Genomic DNA, 23,872 nt, shown 5'->3' on the forward strand with positions numbered 1-23,872 from the left:
CTAATAGACACTACAGTTTTAAAAAAGGGGAAAAAAAAAAGAATCTATCTGCGTGATCTCTCCAAATCACCTCCAGTCCACTACAGATAAAAACAGAGTCTAGGGAGGCACTGAGATACTACATTGTCTTAAACTTCCCCAGTAAACAGGGGACAGGACCAAGAGAAATAGCAGCTTCAGTCTTATGCACCTATCAGCAATACTTGCAGTGAAGGGTAGCAATTCAAATTAGTACTTATTCTTTATCTAAATTATCTAGGTAACTTCCCCCTCAGAAAGACAACAGGTGTGCATTTAGGAATTACTTTTCCCTAAGCATAAAATAACAATTCATGCACATCACAGGTTGTTCCACATTTTCTTCAGTTATTCTGCATAGAAAAGATGCTCCAAATTATAAGAACTATTTTCTAAATGTTTAAGTATCTGTATAACCACCTGTATTTATGTTCACAATAAAAGAAGAAATTAAAGATAAAAGATGCTTTTAGTGTTCTTTAAGCCTTTTGCTGAAAGTTTCAGGTTCAATTATAAAAATCAATGTGTCTTCATAGTGGGTGTTATGAAACATCAGATCTCATGAAGTAATTTCACTGATTAAATGGGAAATGTTGCTGTAAATTGCACCAATAATGTTGGGCTGTAGAGTGGGGGGTGAAGAGAGTGAGAGAGAACATGTGTCTTCTTGCTATCTCCTTCTTGAGCATGTTTCTTGATCTTACAATGACTTAAGAGGAGACAGAAAATGGAGAGCTGAAAATCTGAATATATAGGGTCACATAAATTCAGCTAGTGAATGTCTCTGAGACGTGAGAAAGGGACTATGAGATATATAATCCAAATGACCCTAAAGGGCTCTTTCTTGACATTACATTGATCAAGAAGCACTCCCACCCCCAATTCTATGAACAGGTAATTTATCTTCTAAAAATATCATCAAGGAACCAAAAATTTTTCAGGTTTCAGAGAAAGACAACAATAACTTTAACAGCAGTCAGAATGCTGACCCGTCCTGAGCAGCGGACACATCTCCATGTGTAGGCACCATGCAATGTCAGCCCAGGGATCATGGGCTTCAGCACAGCCTCACCCTCACATCCAGAAGCCAAATCAAATTTGGCACAGCTGGGACACCCTTAGACCGGTGGATCTGAATCAACACACACCTAGAGGAGTGCATCCACTCTGAGACTCTTAGAGTGTCTGTACAATGCCAGGAGCTTTCCTGATTGGGAGTAATTCTGTAGTCTTAGCCCATTTAAACTCAAACATCCACATGACCTCCTGTGGAAATTATGGGCTCAGTGAGAGTCTTGGGAAAACATGGAGGATACATAGGGAGGGCAAGGGATCTGAGGGCGTACATCCATGCAGTAAAATGTTATTGGAAGCTTACTATGTGCCTGAAACTCTGGTATTAAACTTTAGTTCTGTCTCTAAACGTGTCTTTTTAAAATCTTGCTGAGTCTTAGTTTCTCCATCTATAAAATGGACTTAGAAGTGGTAATCAGATAATGGTATAATTTGATCACCAAAGGTCCTCCTGAAGTTGAATGTTTATAACCAGAACAAATTGATCTCCTATGGCCAAAGTCACACTGAGTCCCTTAATGCCAGGTTACTATACAGATCACTAAACTACACCAAGAGAATAGAAAATGAAAACCACATAGAGTTTGATTTTTAAAAAATAGCAAGACAGGATGAAAAGAGAGTGATACTGTTAGAACAGTAGGTAAAAGATGATAAGAAAAAGTCAGGAATGACTGAAACTTCTTATTTTCTAACAACAAATTGAACTGTACATTTTATAGGGTACCATGCGCATGAGGGTACCAGGTACAAAGATCTTTTTCTTGGTATTACCTTTAGTGCTTCAATAACAGCTGGAGGGTAACTTAATCCGACCATGTTTGATGTCCGTCTATACATTCTGCCAAAGACAGAAAAGAGAAATGCAATATTATATCTTACAAAGAAGAATTAGCAGGCCACAGACTTATCCCACATATTGACAAAAATAATGAGAAGTCATGCTGTGTGTCCACCCGAGGAACCGAAAATTTCTTCTGAAACTTTTTTCACAGTTGCTCAAGTGGCCTAAGAGTTAAATTCAAAAGAAATTAAAGTAATCCCAAACACATGAACCATTGGAAACAAACAAAAATATTAATCTATGTGCCCCAAAGTGGAAATTGAATTATTAGAATGGTCACCTCTTCTACCAGAAGTGAATTATAATACCACATAGTATACAAAGTAGTGCTTTAACCTGAATGAAGAACTCCTATGGGCAACCCACTTCGAAGAGCTTGTTCTTCAGAACTGTCAAAAACGAGAAGATAAATGTCCCAGGAGAACTTTGAACTGACCGTGGCATTTCTAAAACCTGTAATTGTGCAACAGGATTGTAGGGTGAAGAATTGATTTCTGGAACCCATTTCTGGGGAAGGAGTGCAATTCAATTTCAAAGAACAAAATGGCTAACAAAATGGGAAAGTGTCATGGGGAACTCAAAACCCTTAAATGAACTGTCCTGCCTGGGTCAACAGCCTCAAGGCATCCCTGGCCAGTTCCAAATGCAGACATCCACACGTCAAAGGATGATGGATTAGATTACATTCTTCTTTAAATATTAGAGACTGAACTCAAACTAAATCTTCCCTAGTTTAAAGTAAAAACAAATTATTCTGCTCAGCAAAGGCAAAAGTTTGTCCTGATGATACTACAGAGATTACAATAGATTGGTTTTTGCTATGTCCAAATCTTAGGACTACCTGTTTCCCCCCAGAATTTTCAGTATTTATAAAGATACAAAGACTACATTAAAGCAAAGCTTCCAGACATTGGAAACTGATGTTCCCTTTGCTGCTTTGGTGACCGAATGCCAACTGCTTTTACCTCTCCACAAAGATCCCAGCCTGTACTGCGTGGACAATGCTCTTGAACCGCGGCTTCTCCTCGCTCCTCCTGAGCATCATCCCCATCTGCCGCGTGAAGGTGGAGGCCAGCCAGTCTCGGACCTCAGAAGGCACCGCATCCGACTGAATGTCACTGAGTTCATCCTCTGTATCCAGGAGTCGCCTGAACACAAGAAACACAACCAGGACTCTGAGATTAAATCTGAAGTTGGAGGCCTTCATTCAAAACAGCCAGTCCTTCTCTTCACCCCACCTGTATACACAGGTGCAAAGAAACCAAATTAAACTGGCCACAAAAATACACCTTTTGGCTTGTGAGAGCACACCGTGTGCAGTTCAGGATGGCCTTTTCCATGATTTATGTTTCAGAATGGCTTACTACCAGACTGGACAAAGGAAGTAAGGAGGCGGGGAAAGTCAGATATATTCTATCTCAGGCTCTGTAGTTCTCAAACCCACTGCCCTCAAGAGCACCCAAAATCTTTACACCCAGAAGGTTTGTGGAATGTGAATGCACTCAAACCTTCCATCTAAAAATGCATTCACAAAGAGGTTTATTTCATAGAGGGACGATGTGGCATTATTTCATTTTTTTTTAATGGGCATTTAAAGACTTTGCTACAGACAAAAATATACTGTATTATAAACTTCAAAGCTGCTAAGAGACTAGATCTTAACTGTTCCCATCGCAAAAAAAATAATGATTATTATGTGATGTGATAAATGTGTTAGCTAACACTATGGTGGTAATTATATTGCAATATATAAATGTATCAAATCAGCACAATGTACACCTTAAACCTATACAGTGTAATATGTGAATTGTATCTCAATAAAAATTAATTTTAAAAAAGAAAAATACTTTGAAAAGTATTACTCAAATCACATCAACCCAGTCCTCTGAAGTAATGAAGCCAAATAATGTCAACTGATACTCTCTTTAGTTAATAAGCTATTATGGAAACTTAAATGTGTACATTCAAGCAAAATATCCAAAATAATTCAGGTCTTTATTTGGGCACATGATTTAAGTCACCTGTCAGGTGTATTTATTTAAATTCGTTCATAAGTCAGACCATAAATAGTAGAACAGAACATAAATAGTAATAAGCTAAAATAAAACTTAAAATTATATTTTATATTTATATTTTATATGCAATAGTAAAAATGACCAGTAAAAACAGGTATAAGCTTCAAGACTAGTCATTAGAATGCAACTCTATAGATGCAATAGAGACATTTCAGAAAAGCCACGCAACAGAAAATTGACCATCACTGATCTAATTTCTAGTTATTTTTAGCTTACCTGGTTTCATCAATGTATACAGATTCAAGTACTGTGGCTGCATATTCCAAATTCTTCTTAAGATCTACCACAGAAGCCTCCCCTCTCTCTAATTGTTTGACCAAAGACCGTAACCTAGAGGAAAAAGACATCATTCAATTAGAATAGAGGAAATAAAGAATGATCCTACAATCATAGTGACATATTTTACAGACTTTGAATGTTTTGATTTATTCTAATATATCTGAAAGGAAAATACAAATCTAATGATGGAGCTGACCAGTATTTCTCAAAGGAGCAAGTTATAAAATGATGCAAACATTTTTGCCATCGTGAAGCAAGAGCAAAAATGTTTGCATCCACCAGACACTGACCATCCCCAAGCACTTTCTTGCTACCTCTTATCTTTCTAGGAGTTCCCTAAATTATCAACGATATTGCTTCTTCCCTGATCTTAACTGTTTTTTGTTCTAATTGGATGTAGTAAAGCATACCAGCAACATCACGGAACACCACTTGAGATGCTGCTGTGTTGAAGGTATTTTGTTCAGCAGAGACCATAGAGAATGGCAGCCTCGTGGCCCACAGGTGTTTCACAGGTAAGGAGATTTAAATCCCCAAATAACCAAAGAGGGCTATATAAGCAGTACATGAAGACAACTATTTTACTGGACAGGAAGAATTCCTCTAGGAGCAGATAAATACCCTAGTTAGAATTTTTAAAAAAAGAGTATGGATTGATAGAATAAGGTACTGAGGTCAAGACCTTCTCCACTGCTGGCCAAGAGTTCCAGACAGTATAAGAGAAATGATATGACATGCTCTCCTCTTATTTACAGCAACATTATCCCCACAGAGAAGGACTCAGTATATATGAAAGCAATAAAATGCCAACAGCTGATCAAAGTCCAGTAACTGGGAACATGTAAATACCACAGAGATTTGGAGATTGGACAACACTTCAGGGTGCTTGACAGCCAGCAAAGAAAAGAGGAGAAACTTTGAGGACAACCAGGGGTTGTGTTCTGCTTTGCCATGCATTAGCTATGCAATACCAGCAACTTATTGCCTTCTCTGAATGTCAGCTATAAAATGGAGATCCAACCACCAAATTTCTTAGGTTGATAAAAAATTAAATCAAACTAATATTGAAATAGTCAAATCAACCATGTGTTTTTTTTCCAGCTTTACTGAATATAATTGAAATAACGACATGTAAATTTAAGGTGCACAGCTTGATTTGATACAGGTTTATATTGCAAAGTGATTGCTGCAATAAGATTAGTTAACACATCCACCATCACATAAAATTTCAATCTTTTTCTATGGTAAAAAGATTTAAGAATTACTGTCTTAGCAACTTTCAAGTACATAGTACTTGAAACTAAAACCTGCTAACTATAATCACCATGCTGTACATTAGACCTCCAGAACTTATTCATCTTATAACTGCAAGTTTGTACTCATTGATCAACATCTCCCCATTTCCTGGTTGTTTTTTTATAAAGGCAATTATCCTCGTTATCCAGTGACCTTGATGATCACAGGTAACCAGATGAGAAACACTGTAGCAGGACACTTAAGATTATTACCAAGTCTCCATTTCCCAAGGCTATTCCCACCTTTCTGACATCAAAATATCCTCAGACTTGGATTCATAAGAGAAAATAGGTTAACTTCTTGGCAAGATGTAAACTAATCTTCTACAGATAAACATGAAAATGATCAGCAATAAAGAATGAGGAAAAACTCTGGGTCAGCCTTAAAAAAAGTGGGCAAGAGGATCAGCCATGCAAAAGAAATTTCCAGGAGTTTCAGTGACATAAAATACAGAGGAAATTAGACAGCAGCTAATTGCCACCCGACTGCAAAGGAAATCAGCAGAGGCCTCTGCAGGCCTGAAGGTGAGGGTCGGCCCTGTGGCTCCCATTAGAAGCACTAGAAAGTCTTCTGGGTTTCAGAGGCAACACAGCCAGGGAGTTGGCATGAAAGGGTTTACCAGTCGCTCACACACAGTGGTTAGCAGCCTGCCAAAGAATGGGGAGATGGCATCAGCGAATCCTGGGAGCTGTTCCAAATAAGGAATGGAAGCTCTTTAGCAAAACACATTCCTGGCTAAGTCTGCCTCCAATTTTGACTCTCACCTCCAGGGGACCAACTACCCTCTAGGTTGCTTGGACTCAAACTGGCAAAGTAAACTCAGGGCATATTTAAACTTAAAAAAAAAAAATCTCCATTCCTGTGGAGTTCAAAGGTTCTACCAGGAAATGACATGAATCTTTAACAGGACCCATCTCAATTCTCAAAACTTAAGAGGAAAGGAGAAAATGTAAAAAAATGATGAAAATATAAGACTAAATAAATATAAATAAAAGATAAAAGAAGATTCAGATGATTCTATAAACAGGGATTCCATAAGGATAAATAGAAGCAGCTGTAATCAAATGTTTTCCTAGACTGAAGAAAAACTTTTATAAAGGGATTTAATAAATAATCAAATAAAAGTGATCAAAATAAAACTAGAAAAGAAGAGATGAAAACACTCAACACATACAATTGTAATTTTTTTTTCAAAGAACAAAAGAAAAGAACTTGAGAAAATAAAACATGTTACTTACAAAGTAACAAAAATCCAAGATGTCTATAGACTTCTACCATACAAAATACTAGAAAAAAACTTAGCAATACCAGTTTTTTCAGAATAATATAGTATAATTTAAGGTATTTAGTGGGATTCTTATATATTATATATATGAAGCCAACGAATAAATTCTCAGGTATGGAAACATTCAAAATTGCATCATTAATCTGCTTTTCCAGAAAACAAAACCAGAAACAAAAGACTTTAGGGCATACTCTAGGACAGTGATCTTTCACGGGTGGGTAGCAGTCTTCATGGGTCTCCAATTAAATGAATTGTGGATTCGTGACCTAGATTTAACTAAGCAACCTTTACAAAATAGACAAGTAGCTTAAAAAGATTAAAAAGAAGAGCCAGATGAAATATAATGCTCATTATACAAGAAAATGACTAGCCCTTCTCCTTTTCCTAAGACTAGCTCTTATTTCTGGTATAAATGCTTCCTGCATCCCTTTTATGAACTAAAAACGAATTATAATCAGTCAAAAAACAATTTAAATTATTAAGAGCATTACTTGGAATATCACTTTGTATTAATGGTTGTTAACAATTCCCACTCCTGGGAAGGCCTAATATTGGGGTACTCAGGTCAAAAACAATCTCATATCATCTTTTGATTTAGCGGCCAGAACCCCAGGCCAGGGCAAGAAGCAGTGCTTCCAGGGAAAGCATCACGTGGAATCACTCAGCAGTTCAGGTCAGTAGCACTGAAAATCATCTCTTCTGGGAAGTCCCAGGCTTTGTGTCATATGAAACAGAAAATCAACAGTGTGGGGCTTCACCCTGACGCAGTCAACAGTAGTACCAGACAGATAGTGGGCATGGCCACATTTATGTACGTGTGCAGGTCTGACCCAACTGGAACCTGTAAACAGAAGCAAATCCCTAGCCCAGTGGCTTCAACAATCCCAGAGGAGAAATGACACAGAATAAAGTACTATGCAACCTCAGAACACCTGACAGACAGGAAGGAACTCAGGACAACACACATACTGTGTTTATGGAAAATACCCAGTCAATGTTCACCTCCCTTTATTCAAGGGTGACTAAACAGAAAAAAAAATACTTACAACAAGATTTCAGCAATAAAGAAAGTGGAGAATACAGCGCTCAAAACATTAAGAAAGGACTCACTTTTGAAAAGAAAACTTACTAGTAGAAAAAGAAGAAAATTTTAGGGAGCATACACTTTGTGCTCAATAAAATTCAGGGAAACAGGTCTGTGTAATAAAGGTGAAAGCTGAAATCACCATGTAACAAAAAGCAAACAGACTGAAAGAGAAGAAGGAATTAAAAAGAAACAAACATGACAATAGAAAGACAAGAACTTCAAAACAAAAGTAAATGATAGGACACTAACAAATGGAAACTCATCCCATGCTCCTGGCTAGGAAGAATTAATATCGTCAAAATGGCCATCCTGCCCAAAGCAATATACAGATTTGATGCAATCCCTATCAAACTACCAACAGCATTCTTCAATGAACTGGAACAAATAGGTCAAAAATTCATATGGAACCACCAAAGACCCTGAATAGCCAAAGCAATCCTGAGAAGGAAGAATAAAGTGTGGGGGGATCTCACTCCCCAACTTCAAGCTCTACTACAAAGCCACAGTAATCAAGACAATTTAGTACTGGCACAAGAACAGAGCCACAGACCAGTGGAACAGAATAGAGACTCCGAACATTAACCCAAACATATATGGCCAATTAATATATGATAAAGGAGCCATGGACATACAATGGGGAAATGACAGTCTCTTCAACAGATGGTGCTGGCAAAACTGGACAGCTACATGTAAGAGAATGAAACTGGATCACTGTCTAACCCCATATACAAAAGTAAATTCGAAATGGATCAAAGAAATGAATGTAAGCCATGAAACCATAAAACTCTTAGAAAAAAAAATAGGCAAAAATCTCATGGACATAAACATGAGTGACTTCTTCATGAACATATCTCCCTGGGCAAGGGAAACAAAAGCAAAAATGAACAGGTGGGACTATATCAAGCTGAAAAGCTTCTGTACAGCGAAGGACACCATCAATAGAACAAAAAGGTATCCTACAGTATGGAGAATATATTCATAAATGACAGATCTGATAAAGGGTTAACATCCAAAATATATAAAGAGCTCACACACCTCAACAAACAAAAAACAAATAATCCAATTAAAAAATGGGCAGAGGAGCTGAATAGACAGTTCTCTAACGAAGAAATTCAGATGGCCAACAGACACATGAAAAGATGCTCCACATCGCTTGTCATCAGAGAAATGCAAATTAAAACCACAACAAGACATCACCTCACACCAGTAAGGATCGCCACCATCCAAAAGACAAACAACAACAAATGTTGGCGAGGTTGTGGAGAAACAGGAACCCTCCTACACTGTTGGTGGGAATGTAAATTAGTTCAACCATTGTAGAAAACAGTATGGAGGTTCCTCAAAATGCTTAAAATAGAAATACCATTTGACCCAGGAATTCCACTTCTAGGAATTTACCCTAAGAATGCAGCAGCCCAGTTTGAAAAAGACAGATGCACCCCTATGTTTATCGCAGCACTATTTGCAATAGCCAAGAAATGGAAGCAACGTAAATGTCCATCAGTAGATGAATGGATAAAGAAGATGTGGTACATATACACAATGGAATATTATTCAGTCATAAGAAGAAAACAAATCCTACCATTTGCAACAATATGGATGGAGCTAGAGGGTATTATGCTCAGTGAAATAAGTCAGGTGGAGAAAGACAAGTATCAAATGATTTCACTCATATGTGGAGTATAAGAATAAAGAAAAACTGAAGGATCAAAACAGCAGCAGAATCACAGAACCCATAAATCAACTAACAGTTACCAAAGGGAAAGAGACTGGGAAGGATGGGTGGGAAGGGAGGGATAAGGGCAGGAAAAAGAAAGGGGGCATTACAATTAGCATGTATAATGTGGAGGGCGTACAGGGTGGGCACAGAGAAGACAAGTAGTGATTTTACAGCATTTTACTACGCTGATAGACAGTGATTGTAAAAGGGTATGTGGGGGGGACTTGGTGAAGGGGGGAGCCTAGTAAACATAATGTTCTTCATGTAAGTGTAGATTAATGATACCAAAATAAAAAACAAAAAACAAAAAAGAAGTAAATGGTGATCAACTTTGTATATACACAACTCCTATCCTGACTAACTAGCGCCTGTCGGATGCAAGCTAGGGCTGCCCCTGTCCGTATAGCTGTCAGCTTTCTGCTTTATGTAGCTGTCACACAAACCCTGGGCAATTCCAGAGGTCCCCATTATAAAATACGGTTGAGCTCTAAGATGGCATTCAGGTGGCTGCTGCTCCATTAGACCCTCAGCCTACCCTCTCCGCCAATCCTTTATCCATCTTGAAACATCCTGCCCTTCCCTATATACCTTTTGGTGAAATTGCTGCTTTGTGAGCAGAAGAGTTTCAAATTAGCTCTTTCACCACTGGTCACCAACTAGTCTCAAAAATTGAAAAATTTCCTTATGTTTCAGCAATGAGGAGACACCCTTTCCTATTTTCCATCAAAATACAGGTTTTCCCTAGACCTGAATCCATCTTAAAAGGGTTGCCTCAAAAGAGCCAAGGTCTATACATATTATAATGGATTTTTGTTAATGTAGGAGACTAGTGGAAGCAGGAAGGCTCAGATGCCTTCGTTTTCCTAGTAAAGTTTGTCCAGACGTTTTTCCCATGTGAATTCATTCTATCTAAAAGGCCAATGTTCCCAAGGACAGGGCCCATGGTCAGTTGTAGTCCATATATCTATATCTAACTATTTAATTCTACCGAAAGGTTTTTTGGGTCTGGCACCTAAAAGAAGGGAGGAAGGGAGAAAGAAAGAGAGGGTAAAAGGAAATACATAACAACAGTAGTAATACAGTTTCTCTTCTGAGTGAATGTTCATAGTTTCCAACACTCCATCCATTTATGTCATTATGGCTGCCAGATAATAATTCCAATATAGAAGTGCAATACCATTTTAGGAATAGCTTATGCTTTTAAACTTTGGCAAGATGCCTTTCTGTTAAGATCGTGTATAATTTCATTGTGGATGAGCTGCTGCATTTTTACATGAGTCTCATTTTTCCACATAAATTCTCTGCTTTCTGTATGCTTCTTTGCTACAGGGTGTATGATGGAATGCTACATCACTTCAGAGCTCTGTGCACTCAGATCCACAGCAAGTCCAGAATGCTGAGTCACCTTGAGGCATGCATAAAAATATTGAAAGAGAGAAACTAAGTAAGGAAAGGCCTGGAAACTGCATTTTGGTATTTGGAAGACTGTTAGAATAAAAGAAAGTCGTTTTTTTCTTTAACTGAAGGATAATTTCTAGAACCAATGGGGTTGATTTGATTAGGAGGCAATTTTTTAACTCAATCTCACAATTTAGAAAACTGTTGTACAATGGACATGGTACTATTCCCTACCCACATGAAGCCCTGAAAACCTAAAATACTACACCTTGACGGCATATGCACTTGTTGAGCTCTAAACAATGCCAGAATAATATCACCAGAAAAGCACAAGGAAAAAAAAAAGCCACAAAACACACTCTCTTCTCTCCACCCATTCTGTCCAAGGCTATTCCTTCTGAGAATGGAGAAGCAGTTCCTGAACTGCCAGTGTGGTTGACAATGGCTGTAGTCTCACACAGGCTTTGTTTACTTTGAAGGGAAGTGAAAGGGAACTGATCTCTTAAAGCACTTCCCACACACATCCCAATGAATCATAAGTCCTAAAAGTTCACTTGAATATAAAGTTACCATTTCAGTTCATCACATCCGTGTGTTTGTAAAGTAAAGGTGTCCGTGTCCTTTTCACACACCTGTTTCCTCCATGTCACTCCCATCCCCAGGCACCTAAAGTAAATTAAAAACAACTCCTCCAAACCAGAAGCCAAAAGTGACCTTCAGGGGCATGCTTTCACATCACCCGATGATGCCACCTAAATCCTTCTGGCGATTTGCTTGTTTCTGTAGTTAATTCATGTGGCTGTGCTTGACACGTTCATTCAACATTTAGTGGATGCTTTCTGTGTGCAGGCACTGTAGCAGCTCTAGCAGTACAAAAGGGGACTGCAAGGAAGACAGGCAGTTAATCAGCACCCACCACTGGGTATAGTAAGCATGATGGCAGAGGTGTGACAAGGGTGCTAAGAAAGCACAAAGGAGATGAATCTCCAAATAACAAGGCCCTTCCTAGAAGAGGTGACATCAGAGCTGTCTTGAGGCCAGACAGGTATCTGCCAGGCAAGCCAGACGGGAAGGAGAAATGGTGGATTCCAGGCAGAGGGGAGTGGCGCCCAAAAACAGATTCATTCAGGGGATTTCAGGGGCAGCTGGAATGCAGGGGTGTGTAAACAGATTGAACTTCAGAAGAAGTAATGTCAAGCTAAGAAATTTAATTTTCTCCTGGAGATAATGTGGAGCCCTGGAGAATTTTTACATGGCTTGGCATGACATAGCTTGCATTTTAGAAAAATCAGTCTAGGAGCAGAATAGAGAAGTACAGGTGTTTATTGAGTGGGAAAATTCAATACATTTTGGTTGAAATCAGGTTTTTCTGGTACCCTGAACAATGCAGTACAAATATTATCTCTCATGTGACAGCACTGTGATAGGGTGCTACATGAATTTGGTGGTAGAATGGATCATTGCTTTTAATAATTTCTGTGACCTCTAAACCAAAAACAAAAAGGCTAACAAAAACAATGACTGGTAAAGTAACCTAGGTATATAACTTTTGCCTTTTGTTAATACCTGATAAATAAAAGAGAATTTTGCCTTTAGGGTTCCCAGTTATACATGCTTAAGGCACATGTACAAATAGATTTAAATAAGTTATTGGGATATCTAATTACCTTTTACTTAAGAAAAATTTGGTGCCTACGTTTACTTAAGGAAAAAATCTGGTGTCTATATTTTTACAGACCTCTTTTTTTATGTTATTAAAGAGTTAAAAGAAATTTGTAAGGTTATTGATGATTTTAAATAACATCAACAAAATTTACCTAATTGAACATGTACTAAATGCTATTCCCAGTGGCAGAGTACAACACTGTCTTCAAGTGCACATATGTTATCAAAATTGACCATATGCTGGGTCATACGAAAGTCTCAACAAATTCCAAATAACTGAAATCATACAGATAATGTTCTCTGACAATAGTGGAATTCAGTTTGAAATCAGTAAAAAAAAAAAAAAAAATGACTAGAAATATTCCAAATGTTTGGAAATGTTGAAATATGTTTCTAAATAACCATGGGTTAAAGATTAAATGAGCAAATAATTTTAAATGTTAATGAAAATATGACATATCAAAACTTGTGGCATGCAGGTAAAACAGTGCTTAGAGGAAATGTATAGCCTTAAATGAATATACTAGACAAGGAGAAAGTCTGATTTCATTATCTATCTCAAAGAATTAGAAAAAAAAACAAATCAATCCAAAGAAAATAGAAGATAGCAAAAAATTCAAACAAAAAGCAAAACTTAATTAAGTAGAAAACAGACTTGCAACAGAAACCAACAAAGTCCAAAGTTGGATAAAACTGATAACACTTAATGATTGAGTATTCAATACATTAAACAGTTGAAAAGCTTAATAAAATTGATAAGTCAAGTAAGACTTATCAAGAAAAAAGAGAAAGGCACAAATAACCAATATCAAGAATTACAAAAAAGAATATTACTACAGATCCTACAGACATCTTAAAAAAGAAATAAAAATATCATAAATACTTTTTGGCAGATCCACTTAAAAATTTAGATGAAATGGAAAAATTCCATGAAAACTTAATTTGTCAAAACTGACATAAGAAAAAAGATACAATATGAATTCTTCTGTATCTTTTCAATAAACCAAATCCATAGCTTAGTATTTTCCCACAAAGAAAATGACAGTGCTAAATCCCCTTACTTATGAATTCGTCTAAACATTCAAAGGAAGTAACAGTCTTCCAGAGAAAAGCAAAAGAGTAAACACTTTACAACTCATTTTATGAGACCAACACACTCTTGATTCTAAAAATCAAACAAGGATATCATAAGACTCAAAGGCCAGTCTCTGGCATGACCACTGATGCAAAAAGCCCATACAAAATTAAATCCAGAGATGAATAAAAAGAAAGCAAATCTGCAAGAATGCAAGGTTAGTTTAACATTTTAAATCAATGTACCAATGCTATTCATTATTTTCACAGGAGTAAAGGAGAAATTATTATATGACCATCATAATAGATTTAGAAAAAGCATTTAAGAAAACACCTATATGTGGTAGATATCTTAGTAAAGAAGGAGTAAAAGAGAATTTCTTAAATCTTCAAGACAAAAATGCTGCATCAAACTTCAGACATAATACTGAAACAGAAAATTTCCCTTGTTGAACTAGTTGATAATACTAGGATGCCTACGACCACTCTCTCTCTTCAAAATTGTATGGGAGGTTGTCACCAGTTCAGTAAGGGAAAGAGAATTGAAAGATATAAGGACTGGAAAGAAAAAATGAAACTGTCACTACAGATGAAATAATACAGAGACAAGATATCTAAAAGATTTGCAAACAAATTATGGTAATGGAAAGGTGAATTTAGCCAGATCACTACATAAATAGCAATAAATAATTAGAAAATGGTATTATCTATAAAAGCATCAAAATAAAAAGTACCTAGAAATAAATCTTACAAAAGACAAAAAGATACTCTACATGGAAAAACTGTGAGATGTTACTGAGAAAAGTCTAAATGGCCTAAATAAATGGAAGGATTTAGAAATATAAATTCTCCCTAAATTTATCTTTAGATTCAATGTAATATGAAACAAATTCTCCACAAGTCATATAGAAACTGACATTAATTCTAAAATGTATTTGGAAAAGAAAACAGCCAATTATATCCAATATGGTTTTGATAAAGAAGAACAAAGTTGAAGGACTTAAATGCCCAAATATCAAGACTTATAAAGCATTTAATTCTGGGCCTTTGTCCCTCTACCACCCCTACTCAGCCCTATCCTCTCAACATCCAGCTGGTATATGTAAGGAGGTGCACATGGGCTTTTATATTACTATAAGTACAACCTAAGTAGGCAAGGAAATCTGCTACAAAAAAAAATAAAACAGCCAAATATAAATTACTTTGAATTATTCTATTCTACATGTGATTGTTCCATCCCCCTAGCATGGACCCATTCTTTGGATACCCACTCAAGGAGATACAACTATATACTCTCTTGGTTACTGCGGATTTTCCAATGAATATTTGCAATCCTTTTATTTTCATGACATTACGCCATGGAGCAACCCTAGGTGTTCAGTCTTCTCGCAGTTTTATCTTACAGAGTAAATCTTCAGGATTCATGTTTGTGGGTGTGAGAGGGAATGAGTGATTATGTGTGCACACATGTGCAAGCTCGCTGACTGTGAACACTGGGCAGAAAGCACTGTTTGGCCCAAGAGAAGCCTTGTATTGGGATGGTATTCTTGCAGGTGCTATGACCCAGGGCTAAAGTTTCAATTCATTTTAAATTCATAACTATGATTTCTTCCTTTGGTGTTTTTGTAGGAATACAATGCAGTGACTTAGAAACCACCAGCCTGCAATTAGTCATTCTTGGTCTTATAAAGAAATAATTCTTCAAAACCAGTTCATCCCTTACTTGTTTTTACTATCACTCAACTCACACATTTTGTTAAAAGGAAATCATGCAAAAAAAAGTGCAAGATTCACAATTACACTAAGAAAATCTTCATTCTCTAAGGAAACATTGTTTCTCCCAAGTATGGCTCTCGGTAAGCAGCACTCGCTGGGAAAGGATGCTCACATAAGAACCCACTTTAATGGCTCTTTTCCTTCAGGAAAAAGAAAGAAAAACAAAACCCAGAAGAGCATTCAGAATCTACCATAGGCCACGCTGGGCACTGTGGAGGGGGAAGGAGATGAAATCCTGCAAGGCTGCCAAAAGGTAAGTTCCAGAAGCCATTTTTCATTTGCAGCTATTCATGTGGAAAGAATCACCATCACATTTCTTTGCTGATAAACATGCCACTTCTAAAACATCTGTTTTAATAGACCAAAGAAATGAGAAAAACTAAAAACATCTTTGAATGGTGGTAATGAGAAAAGGAGGATGAGCAGAAACAGAGGGACGTTTGCAGGGAGACTCAGGAAGGCTGTGGCGGTGCAGACCCGTTTCTGATGGCTCCCTCCTTTTCCTTCCCTGAATTCACTTCCTTATTTACTCTGAATCGCATGGTGGTGGTGTGATTACCCAGAGAACCTAAGCTCACTCACCCAGCGAAATCGCAGAAATATCACCCTGCTAGGAACACAGTATGTTTTAGTAAAATAAATCCAAGATTCTTTCCCTTTTCTCTTTTGTAAAAACAGAAATAAATAAAATTAATTCGTGGATAAAAGGCTGCAAAGAATGGCTAACAAGATGCTGAATCAGCCCAGTTCCCTTCTGAAGATTAATTCTAAAAGAAATATAGAAATAAAAAAAAACCCACAAAGTAAGCTGTGAGACACCCCTCAGGTGACCCGAGGGCACTGCTTTGATGCAGGAGGACAGAGCGGCACTGTCCCCGGTCTGGGACAGGAGGCAGCCCCAGTAGCCCCAGGGAGGAATGATGGGAAAGGATGTGCCATGTTCTTCTGTGGCTTCCCTCCCCTTCCACTGCTTCCAGACACAGTGGCCGCCCCACACCTCACAGGACACAGAACTCTACAGGTCAAGAGACCCTGGAGAGTTCAGTCAGGATTGTTGTCCCACCTTCTGGCTCCACTAAATTCAACACAGGTTTCCAAGATTTCCACAGAAGGGAAAACAATTTGGAAGGACATGTGTGGGAGGTATTTATGAATGAGAGTGGAATTGGAACTCACCACCTCTGGTCAATTCCCATTGTCCAGAATGCAGTCACATGGCCACACCTTTCCAGAGAGGAGCTGGAAGCTGTGGTCCAGCCGTGTGCCCTGGGGAACGAGGGAGCGGATCTGGTGGACAGCCTGGTTCCACCGCAGCTAGGAACCAGAATGTGTCATTTGGACTTGCTCTCTTCTAAGCCTTTTGTTTCTACCATTGAGAGGATCAAATGGAATACTGTGTATTATAATAGCTTATTAACATTATGATCCTATTAAACTGAGAGATAATCATCCTGATGATAAGATAATGTCCCAAACATGCTGATAAAAATCAGATAGTTCTTAAGGGAATAATCCTGAATGAAAAAAGCCAGTCCCCAAAGGTTAATACTATATGATTCCATTTACATAACATTCTTGAAAGGACAGAATCATGGAATGAAGGACAAACTAAGAGGGGTTAGAGGGAGAGGAGAATGGATGAAGACGGTGTTAAAAAGGAAGGAAACCTTGTGATGATGGCACTCTTTTGAATCTTGGCTGTGGTGATGGATACACAATCTTACACACATAGTAAAATTGCACTAAACTAAACATATGTGCACACATGCACACGAGGACAATAAAGCCAGCAGAATCCGAAGAAGACAGCTGGATTGTGCTAATGTCAGTGCCCTGGTTGTACTATTGTTTTGCAAGATGTTTCCATAGGGGGAAACCGAGTAAAGGGTACAATTGCTGTGTTGTTTCTTATAATAATGTGAATATACAATTATCTAAAAATAAGAGGTTTAATTTTTTTTAAAAAGTCACACTCTCCAGCTCAGGAATATTGATGATAATAGGCTGGACTTAGGTTTTCCTTACCCGAGCTTGTTTCATAAGGGCCTCTCTATTCGTGGGGCTTATTTAGAATCTGTCTCTCAGACCCTTCTGCCTGGCTTCAGACGCAGTAGGAAGGAAGGGTGAAATGCTCACAGGTGAGCTGTTAGCTATGTCTGATGGCTTTGGAGAGGACTCAACAAGGGTTTACAACCCAGGATGTTTGGAATTTGGTGAGAACCAGAGAAAGACTCAAGGCCACTTCAAGCTGGAGGTTCTCAGAATCAACTGAAGAAACTGGGATGCTAGCAAATTGTCAGCATGCCAACCAGAAGAAGGAAGACAAATCCCAGTGATTTTACCAAAGAGCCCCCTCATTGTATCTTTATTGGCCACATCCCTTGGGGCCTGTGAGGGATGGAGCACTTTTCCTCTTTGCATTTTTCCTCTCCCTTTTCAAGTTCATCTTCAGAAGCTTGTTTCACTTTGAAGGTAATTTTCCTAGGCACGAAGGGTTTGTAAAGAAGGAAGTTCAGAGGTACGCATGAAGCCTATGGAGTGTGGGGAATGAAGGAAGCTGCCACTGTGATTGTGCTGTATTGTATAGTAGTTTCCAATCAAATAGGAAATCAATTTGCATCTTATTAACATTTTGAAATTTGTTTTCAACATAATTACCATTTAATTTCCTGCCAGCTATAAATCATTTTGTAATAGCTTTGGGGTGGGGGGCAGGTAGGGATCTGTGCAGTATCATTCATTGTCTGCTCTAGCACATTCTAACAACCGAATGTGTCAAAAGGTGAAAACTTTTTCATTTTTTCAGTAGATATTAATAGAAAAGGGGGGAGAGGGGTTTAATTCAGGTATTGCCATCTCAGTCACCAGCACTGCCTCCCTCTCTTTGTGGAGGAGGAAGGGAACTTGCTTTACTTTCCCTTCTGTGAAAATAGCGCCCCCTCTCGGTGGTTAGAAACACAAGCTTGCTGTAACTCAAGTCGCTAAACAAGGTGAATGCTAACACAGGACACAACTCCCACAACAGTTTAGGAATAGGACTCACCCCGTTAGCTATTTTTTGTCAGAATTTACAAGGAGAGTTGATTTATAGAGGAATTAGCAGTAATCATAGCATATAGAGATGGATCAATATGGATAAAGCACTCCATTTGTCCCAAATAAACTATTCCTCATTGTTTGTGATGGTAATTTTTGAGGTTTTAAGAATATTGTCCAGCGCTTTGGAGTTTTTTCCTTATGAACAGTGTGAACTTCCACTCTGTTAGGACTTCCTCATTTAGCATTTTAAAAACCTCCTAAATCTTGGCACATGCTGTAAGTTTTTGTTTAATGACATTTGAACCTACATGGTGCTATAATATGTTCTATTACTGAATGTAAAAAGAAGAATTTTTCTCAGAAAAGCTTTGTTGAGTTCAGACGCTGGCTCAGGGACTGGAAAGAGGAAGCAGCAATCCCACTCAATGATTGTCTACTAAAGGAAAAGCGACCAAGGAATCACGAAATGTTCAACCCTTGATATCAGCTCTTTGAAAGAGTACCTGAGATTTGCAAAACCTCAAGGAAGGAGTGGTGCGTTCACACCTATGCTGTCAGAGTTTCCTGTCTCCCTACCAGGCTGCAAATGTGAACAACTGGGGCTCGGTGACGTCCCTGACCTGGCATCGCAGCAGAGGGGGCACCTGCTGTGTCCACCAGCCAAAGGCCATCCAGAAGGGGTGTAACACCTGACTGTAGGTCTCACTGCAGAGCTTGAAAAATGGCCGGGCTTGGTCCAGCACCGGTGCAAAGGAATACCATGAGCATCTTTACTAGAGTTGGGACTGGTCTTTAAACATATTTATAGTGACACATAGTGCTTAATGAACAGCCCAAGTCACTTCTGTGTTTGCCTTAGACTCTGGGCTATTTCCTCTGCTTGCTGTGGAGTAGGTGTGGACTCCTTCCTTTCCTTGTTCTCTCAGCTTCCCCCCCACTCTCACATTTCCCTGAACAAAGATCCATTGGAATCAGAAGGGAAAAGCTAAACCCTGACTAAAGTGAAGGCCTAAGTGACACACCCTTCAGGCTTCCACCACTGAAACACTTGATATCTTAGTGCAGGGACTTCCACCACCTGAATTCACTGGTATGTAACAGAAAAGAGTATTTTGTGTTTTCACCCCCTATCCCCCAACTGCTGACAACAGCCATTCCCACCATGACAAGGCCCACGGGGGTGATGGAAAGGAGTCCATGTAGTGGGTAGTGTCCTGGTCCAAAGTCCTGAGGTAGGAGAATGTGGGACAGGTTGGGGGAAAACAGAGAGCTGAGAACAGAGGCATTTAGACCCAGTTCCTTTTTTTGGACTCAGCAAGGAAACCTCTGAGGTGACCCCGGACATTCTCACACCAACCAGGATATCAAAGTAGAAGCAGCTTCTATATGAAAGTTAGACAGAGGGAGGCCACAGTTTTAGATCACTCAGGCCTCCCTTGGCTTCTGAGCAGGGAGGAGGAAGGTGTCAGAGGGTCTCCGGTGTCCTCAGTGGGAAAGGGACAGCTAATAGTGGTGACTAGTGGGATTACCAGGGGTACTGCCATGGCTGGGGACACAGGGTTGTCCTCCCAAGCCAGGGACCAAGCGGTGGTTACACTTGGGCCTGAGCAGGACCACAGTACCACAGGAGCCGAGCAGGACCTAGCTAGAGATGTCACTGAGACTCGCGGTGACCAAATGGACAGGAGCCATCACCCTGGAGGCAGGAGGTGCCGGAGAACACCAAGACACAAGGCCCCATGCTGTCTTGGAGAGCAGTGGGGAGAGGAATAAGGAAATTTAAAAGTCTAAGTATGTAATTTTTTTAAGTGAGTTACCTAAAAGGATTGTTTAAGTTATCAGATTGGGTGGAGTTTCATGAATTGGATTATAATTGGTTCTTCTTTTTCCATCTTCACCAATCTCTCTCTTCCCCTCCCTCTCTCTCTCTCTCATAGACACACATACACACACAGTACTATTACAGACCCAGCAGAGTGGGGCTCATTAGATCAGATCATGCATAGGAAGTAAGGAAAGCCACAGTGTCTTTGCACATCTTGACATGCTGCGAATGATAACTGGCCCTGTACCTCAGAGCAAGTGCTCCTCAGTCGCGGGCAGGACACACAAGAAACAGAGAAGGATATGCTGCCAAGGCACTCACACCTGGTGTGGGAGGTAAATGCAAAATCACCACACTCTGCTGTGGCAAACCCTGTGACAGAGCTCTAACCAAATGTTATTCAAGCAGAGAGAAGAGGGGAATACTCCTGGGCATGAGAGGATAAGGCTCCATAGGTACAGACACACAAGTGGGGTACAACAATTTAATTTAACCGATGGTTCATGGGCACTGAAGCCTCCTACCCTGCCAGATGCAGGCATCTCAAGGATACAGTCTGGTAGGGCAGCGAGATACAAATTATAGATAAATTCTATGAAATACAGTAAGTCTTAAAATAGACTGCATTGTGCATTATGGAAGAATCCACAAAATTTGAACTTGTCAACTTCAATTTCTAAGGAACACTAAGAAACCCAGAGTTGAAGACAATCAATGGCAAAGTTCATTGGACCCTCTACCTTAGGAATAAAGAGTACTTCAAAATAGAATGTTACAAGAAAGGGTGTTGGGAGGCCAGGGAGGGGGGAATAGGATACTATTTCCAGGTGATTTTCTGAATGTCTTCCCTCCAGATTTGGGGGTATAATACCGTTGGTGCTGCTGAAGAAGGCAGCAATAGGAGTCCAGTAATTGATTGCGTCTCCCCAGCACATAAACAGTCCATCTGCCAGCCAACAGTCCTGCTCACCTTCCAGAGAGGGTGGAAGAACAATAAACGTCACCTGAGAAGGAAGGAGGAGGCAGGCAAGGAGAGGATGTAACGAGACTTCCTGTGCAGCAGCAGCAGTCACTGCCCCAAACACAGAAGAACATAAGGGAGGCAAGAAAATGTTAGGAAGATTAAGAAAAGAAAAAATTAAAGCTTCCTCCACATTAAGAAAAATGTGGTCTGTAAGGAAGGAAAGGGGTTCCAAAAGGACAGAAATATGAGTTACTATGGCAGCTTTGTAGTGATTTTTGTTTTTCTGTTCTGCCTGAATCTCAAGAGTGGAGGGCAGATGTGGGACTGAAGGGTTATGCCTGTTTTGCAGAGTTGGTCGTTTCAAACAGGCCGCATGTGTCTGGGGCAAAGCTACGGGATCATTTCTCAGGGATGAATACAAAGGCACATATATGTTCAACATCTATTAAGGAATCCTTCCAAAAGCCTGCTTGTGTGCTCAAGACCAGCCAGATGCCAGATGAGGGTGTGTTCTGGGCATCATTGCTGTACTAAGCCTGCTGCAGGGAGGTGGGGCAGGGGCGTCTGCTCCTCTACCACAGGGAGGGGTATGAGGCGGGGTGGAAGCAGGACACACACAGGGAATGGACACAGTGGGAAGGCAGGGGAAACTGGATCACCAAACTATTTGATTTTATTACCAGAACTAGCTTCTTTCTTCTTTAACGCTTCTTACTAGCTCTTGTGATCCACTTGGTAAGGATTTGTTTCCACCACTGTCCTGTAAGAATGAGAGCAGCTAACTGGGCCCTGCTGAATGCTCTCCTTGGCATCTTTGTGGTATACTTGCCTCTATGACAGCTAGCCAACAGGCACTGATAATCAGATAAGGAGGGAAAATGGAGGTTTGCAGAAGTAATAGTACTATTACAGTAACAGTGATATTGGTAGTAGTAGTAGTATACTAAATTAGCATTATACTAAATTGATTCTAGTGAAGTGATTCCAAAATCCAATACTGTATGCTGATTTCCTGGAAAGCTTTTTTAAAAACAGGAAACCTAGTCCAGACTTTAGACCAAAGTGTGCAATGACATACCCCTGCTGAAAATCCCGACCCTGCATGGCAGGGGTAACTCTTTCAAACAAATAATCTAATTAATCAAACTGCCTTGTTATGACTTGAATAGTCTTAGTTGGTGCTTTCTGAACTGTATTCCATAGACCATTTAATCCACAGGATGTTAACAGGCATCGTTAATGAAAAGTTTTCTGGTGGAAATGTTGTGGAAATCCAGGTTTATAAAGTTAAGTGAACTGTTTGGATTTTGCCTTCTCTGAGCTCTTTTTGTTGATGTTGCTTACTCAAACCTTCCAAGGTAAGGCTATTACGTACAGCATTTCCCCACTAAGTTTAACCAAACAGTCTTGTGTTTTTCTTCAGCAATCCCCCAGGACTCGAAGGTTCTATTGCACAGGAATTGGGAAGCCCTGTTAGGCAGCACTGTCATCAAGCTCTGCTTCAGGATGAGCAGGTTCAGTCACTGCTGTTACGGCTCAGTCATTTCACTGAGATGAAATGATAACTGTAAATTTAAAACAAGATCGTTTCCCTTCCTTTTTGTGCACTGAAAGTGCTCTATTACATAAAGAGGTAAAGGGCAGAAAATATGCACAATTATATATTCATGTAGACAGTAAACCACAGCGTGTGGCTGTTCCTAAAACCAGTTTTCTATTTTACAGACATTTCATCTACTCTTTGGTTTTTTCTCTTTTCCAGTTCTGTGACAGTATTACATGAGTGATCTATGATCTCATAAGTTAAATGAGAAGTAGTCTTAGACACGTTTTATATTTCATTTTTATGTCTTCATTGCTAGAAGAGTATTTTTTTAAAATTCTCTCCTTCTGCTCCAAATTTGACTTTTCTCTAATATTTTTTCTTTCTCTCTCTGGACACTCTTTGATGACCAGCTAATGTAATTTACAAGGACAAATAGGCATATTGCTATGATTGCTAATTCTCAAGGGCACTGTTCTGTATTTGGAATATTGTCCCAGAATTAAACACAGAAGCACTGCAACCTATTTATTCTTCCACATGCACATGCTTCTGGTTGGAAGAATTTCTGGTGAAGACTACAAATAGCGTGACATTTATTAATTTCATACTTCCTTCCTTTCTAGTAGTCAGAAAACCAATAAATTGTTTACCCACCACAGAACTTTCTCAACTACGATGCTGGAGTGTAATTTTTCTCAGGTTTTATTTAACACTTTTCCAAACATTCTTCTACATAACTGAGGGTTTGTTTTGCTTTGTTTTGTTACTATAACACATGTAAAAATGTGAGATAAAAAAGTTTTATTTAGTTTATATATTTTTTAAAATATCAGAGAGGATTCCAAAAGATTTCAGTATTTCATAAATGATCAACACTCCTGTCATTGGCATTTCATCCACTCTTTGG

At 39.1% G+C, this 23,872-nt stretch overlaps 1 protein-coding gene across 7 annotated transcripts in view; it reads right to left on the bottom strand.

Annotated features, from left to right (window-relative positions):
- Positions 1-23,872, bottom strand: part of PDE1C (phosphodiesterase 1C) — a 479,464-nt gene that overhangs the window by 106,369 nt on the left and 349,223 nt on the right. For all 7 annotated transcript variants that reach the window (XM_036897373.2, XM_036897377.2, XM_036897376.2 and 4 more), the window contains 3 exons: positions 4,228-4,341; positions 2,902-3,084; positions 1,867-1,933 (listed from right to left, as the gene is read on the bottom strand). In XM_036897373.2, coding sequence (XP_036753268.2) covers positions 1,867-1,933; positions 2,902-3,084; positions 4,228-4,341 — 364 coding nt within the window. The remainder of the gene's footprint in view (positions 1-1,866; positions 1,934-2,901; positions 3,085-4,227; positions 4,342-23,872) is intronic.

Source organism: Manis pentadactyla, chromosome 7 (genome assembly GCF_030020395.1).
Source record: "Manis pentadactyla isolate mManPen7 chromosome 7, mManPen7.hap1, whole genome shotgun sequence".
Lineage (NCBI taxonomy): Eukaryota > Metazoa > Chordata > Mammalia > Pholidota > Manidae > Manis > Manis pentadactyla.